The sequence below is a fragment of the Mercurialis annua genome, linkage group LG3 (assembly GCF_937616625.2).
Source record: "Mercurialis annua linkage group LG3, ddMerAnnu1.2, whole genome shotgun sequence".
NCBI lineage: Eukaryota > Viridiplantae > Streptophyta > Magnoliopsida > Malpighiales > Euphorbiaceae > Mercurialis > Mercurialis annua.
In genome coordinates this window covers 54877150-54880141 of record NC_065572.1, presented here as the reverse complement: position 1 = coordinate 54880141, position 2992 = coordinate 54877150, and the positions used below count along the sequence as shown (strand labels likewise).

The 2992-nt window shown below is 32.9% G+C and overlaps 1 protein-coding gene across 1 annotated transcript; it reads right to left on the bottom strand.

Annotated features, from left to right (window-relative positions):
- Positions 1-605: 605 nt before the first annotated feature.
- LOC126674037 (probable purine permease 4) lies at positions 606-2290 on the bottom strand. The gene has a single exon (XM_050368403.2). The coding sequence runs from the start codon at positions 2121-2123 to the stop codon at positions 1002-1004; it is 1122 nt and encodes a 373-aa protein (XP_050224360.1). The 5' UTR covers positions 2124-2290; the 3' UTR covers positions 606-1001.
- Between the last annotated feature and the right edge of the window lie 702 nt (positions 2291-2992).

Genomic DNA, 2992 nt, shown 5'->3' with positions numbered 1-2992 from the left:
AGATTTGCAAAAAAATGAAAGGTGGTGATTTTATTTGACACTTTTTAAAGGACGTGATTAAAATAAAAAAACGTATAAAGGTGGTGATTTTATATGGTATTAACTCTTCTTAGAATAGTTATTCTTTTTAAAAGGGTTAATTGCAAATTACATTACGAACTTTATCCTAATTTGCAATTACGACAAGAACTTTAAAACTTGAAAATATAAGTAACCAGCTTTCAGCTTTTGATAAATTGGTATAACAATCTAAAAGACACTGACGTGGACATTGTAATATACCACCACGCGGTGTATCAATTTGCTAAAAATGAAAGTTAGTTATTCACATTGTCAAATTTTAAAATCCATATTATAATTGCAAATTAGGATAAAGTTTGTGATTTAATTTGCAATTAATTATATTTAATATATTTTTATATATTAATGGATTTTATATTTCATTTAACGGACAAAATTTATAATTTATAAATTCCACATTATAAATTTAATAAAATTTTAAAATATCACCATCCAAACAGTATCTCAACTAAGACGTGACATCAAGCCTCATACATTGAGTATAAGTTGGCGGATTCATATATAAATTGGCTAAAAACTGAAAATGAAAATGATGTCGATAATATTAATTGGAAATGATATGAAACTCATCCTGTCTTCAACCCCACAAAACATCACTGAACTTCATTCAATTTTCTTTTTCTATAAATAATATTTACAAAAGGAAACATAATCTGATTCTGATATGATAGCTATAAAGCACCAGTCATTAGACAAAAATAAAAACTAAAAAGAAGATAATACCTATCTATGAAGCATCAAACAGCAGCCATCTCCTAGATAACACGGACACGAGAAAACGGCATTCTTGGACACAGACACAGCGAAACAATATTATTTTTGAACTTTTTTTATGTAATAAAATTTCTTATCCAAAATGTCGAAGTGTTCGAACCATTTCCGAAACGGGACACGTTGAATGAACGAAGTGTCCGTACTACCTAAACCGTCTCCATTTCAACATTCTTACTCTCATCATCATCTCCATTTTTCCTTTTTTGTTTCTCATCCTTCATTTTAAGATGCATTCCGTACACAAATGACGAAAAACCCCAACAACAAAGCACAGTGGACACAATCTTAACACCACCAAACTCATCTCCATACACTAAAACTCCTCCCAACACGTTCATCGCCAGCAACGCCGTCATGCATATCCCACCCGTTAACGACGACGTTAAAAACACCATTCCCGCAGTTCCCATGAAGCACAATTGCCACGTAACCACATTGCTCATCACTGTAACCCAATACAATTTCTCTCCTTTATCAAACACCTCCCGGCTTTCTCTTTTCATCTCGGAAAACCCGCCGTCCGACGCCATCCCGACGGTGGCCAATGCGGTGGCTGCAATTTCCATGACTAACTGCATTTCCATCACCATTTGGTAACAGTAAACTTTCTTGTATATTTTCTCCATGATGGGTAAATATAGGGCAAATAACAAACCAGCTCCAACAGTAGAGAAGAACCCTATAAAATATTTAGCTGTAGTTATGGTTTTAGCTTTATCATGACTCGAGCCTAACGCTAAAAGAACCGAGCTCAACGTTAACAGAACGACGCAGTTCAGATTCTGGAACGTGATCTTCTGCTTGACGATGATGACGGAGAGAATGAGGTTGAAGACGAGCTGCGAAGATAGAAGAAGAGAGGAAGTTGAGACAGGGAGATAGGAATTACCCCATGAGAATAAGAGATTGTTTAAGCCCAGCATGAGACCGACCAAGATTGATAGGGTTAAAATTGTTGGAGTGAAGCCATTAAAGGGTCTTCTGTGAGGGGATTTGAAGAGGTAAATGGGGATGATAAGAAGAGGAAAACCAGCAGATTGGACCCATGTAGAGACCCATCTGCTTGAGCCTTTATGGATGAAATAGAATTTAGAAAGCAAACTTGAGGAGACTGAACCCACAAAGAGGCATAAATAGTTGATAATTAAAAGAACCATGTACCCTTTACTTGTCTTGGACTTTTGATCTTCTAATTCTTGAATTTGGGTCATTTTGATTTCTTGGTTAATTTCTTGATCATCACTAGCAATTGGATTGTTCATCATCATGATCACTAGTTGTTCTTGGTTGAATGGTTTAGTGAGAGAATTGGATTTAGAGAGTTGAAAATGAAGAGACTAGTGTAGTGTCATTGATGATAGTGTATGCCTTTTAAGGCTTGAGAGTATTTAATTAGCTATCATTTATAAAATATTTGAAATAGCATTTGACAACTTTGATTCTTTATAAATATTTTGTGCTGATGGTATGCTACACTATCTTTTAGACCTGTATTACCATATAGACAATTATAGTAATAATATCCACTCTCACCAATTTATTAAAACATCTATCCATCTGTCCAAAAAACACAGGTGAGTTAGTAAGACGTTCTCTTAATTTAAATCAGGTCGCTGATGTATATAATTAAGCCTACAATTTGCCTCGCATAAAAAACCTATCCGGTTCAAAAAAAAAAAAAAAATCGGATGTGAAAGGTTAAGTGCCATATTTTAGTTGGGATCCATCGGAAAAACATCACATACCCCATGTCAAAAAAATTATATCTAACTTATAAATCATAATTTAAATCTTTCAATGAAAAATATTTATAAATACGCGATAAAAATGAATGGAATTCTTGTAATTTGAAGATGAACATTACAAATTTTGCTAATCCTTCTTTGATTTAATTTTACTCTAAAATTCATTTTATTTGCAAAAAGAAAAAATCCATTTCATAAATCATATACAATAAACATGACGAATTCTATAAAAAAATTAAAAAATCAAATACTAGAATTATATTTAATAAAATGGTTGCAACAACTTACCATGTTAAGAGAGTTGAAGAGTGTAGAGAGCATAGATAGAGTAGTATTAATGAGTATTAGGTAGATGGTTAATTAATGAGAAAAGAATAAGAATGCATTTAATT

Bases quoted from the DNA above. Each gene is read 5' to 3' on its own strand.
- LOC126674037 (XM_050368403.2), bottom strand. From the start codon at position 2,123: ATGATGATGAACAATCCAATTGCTAGTGATGATCAAGAAATTAACCAA.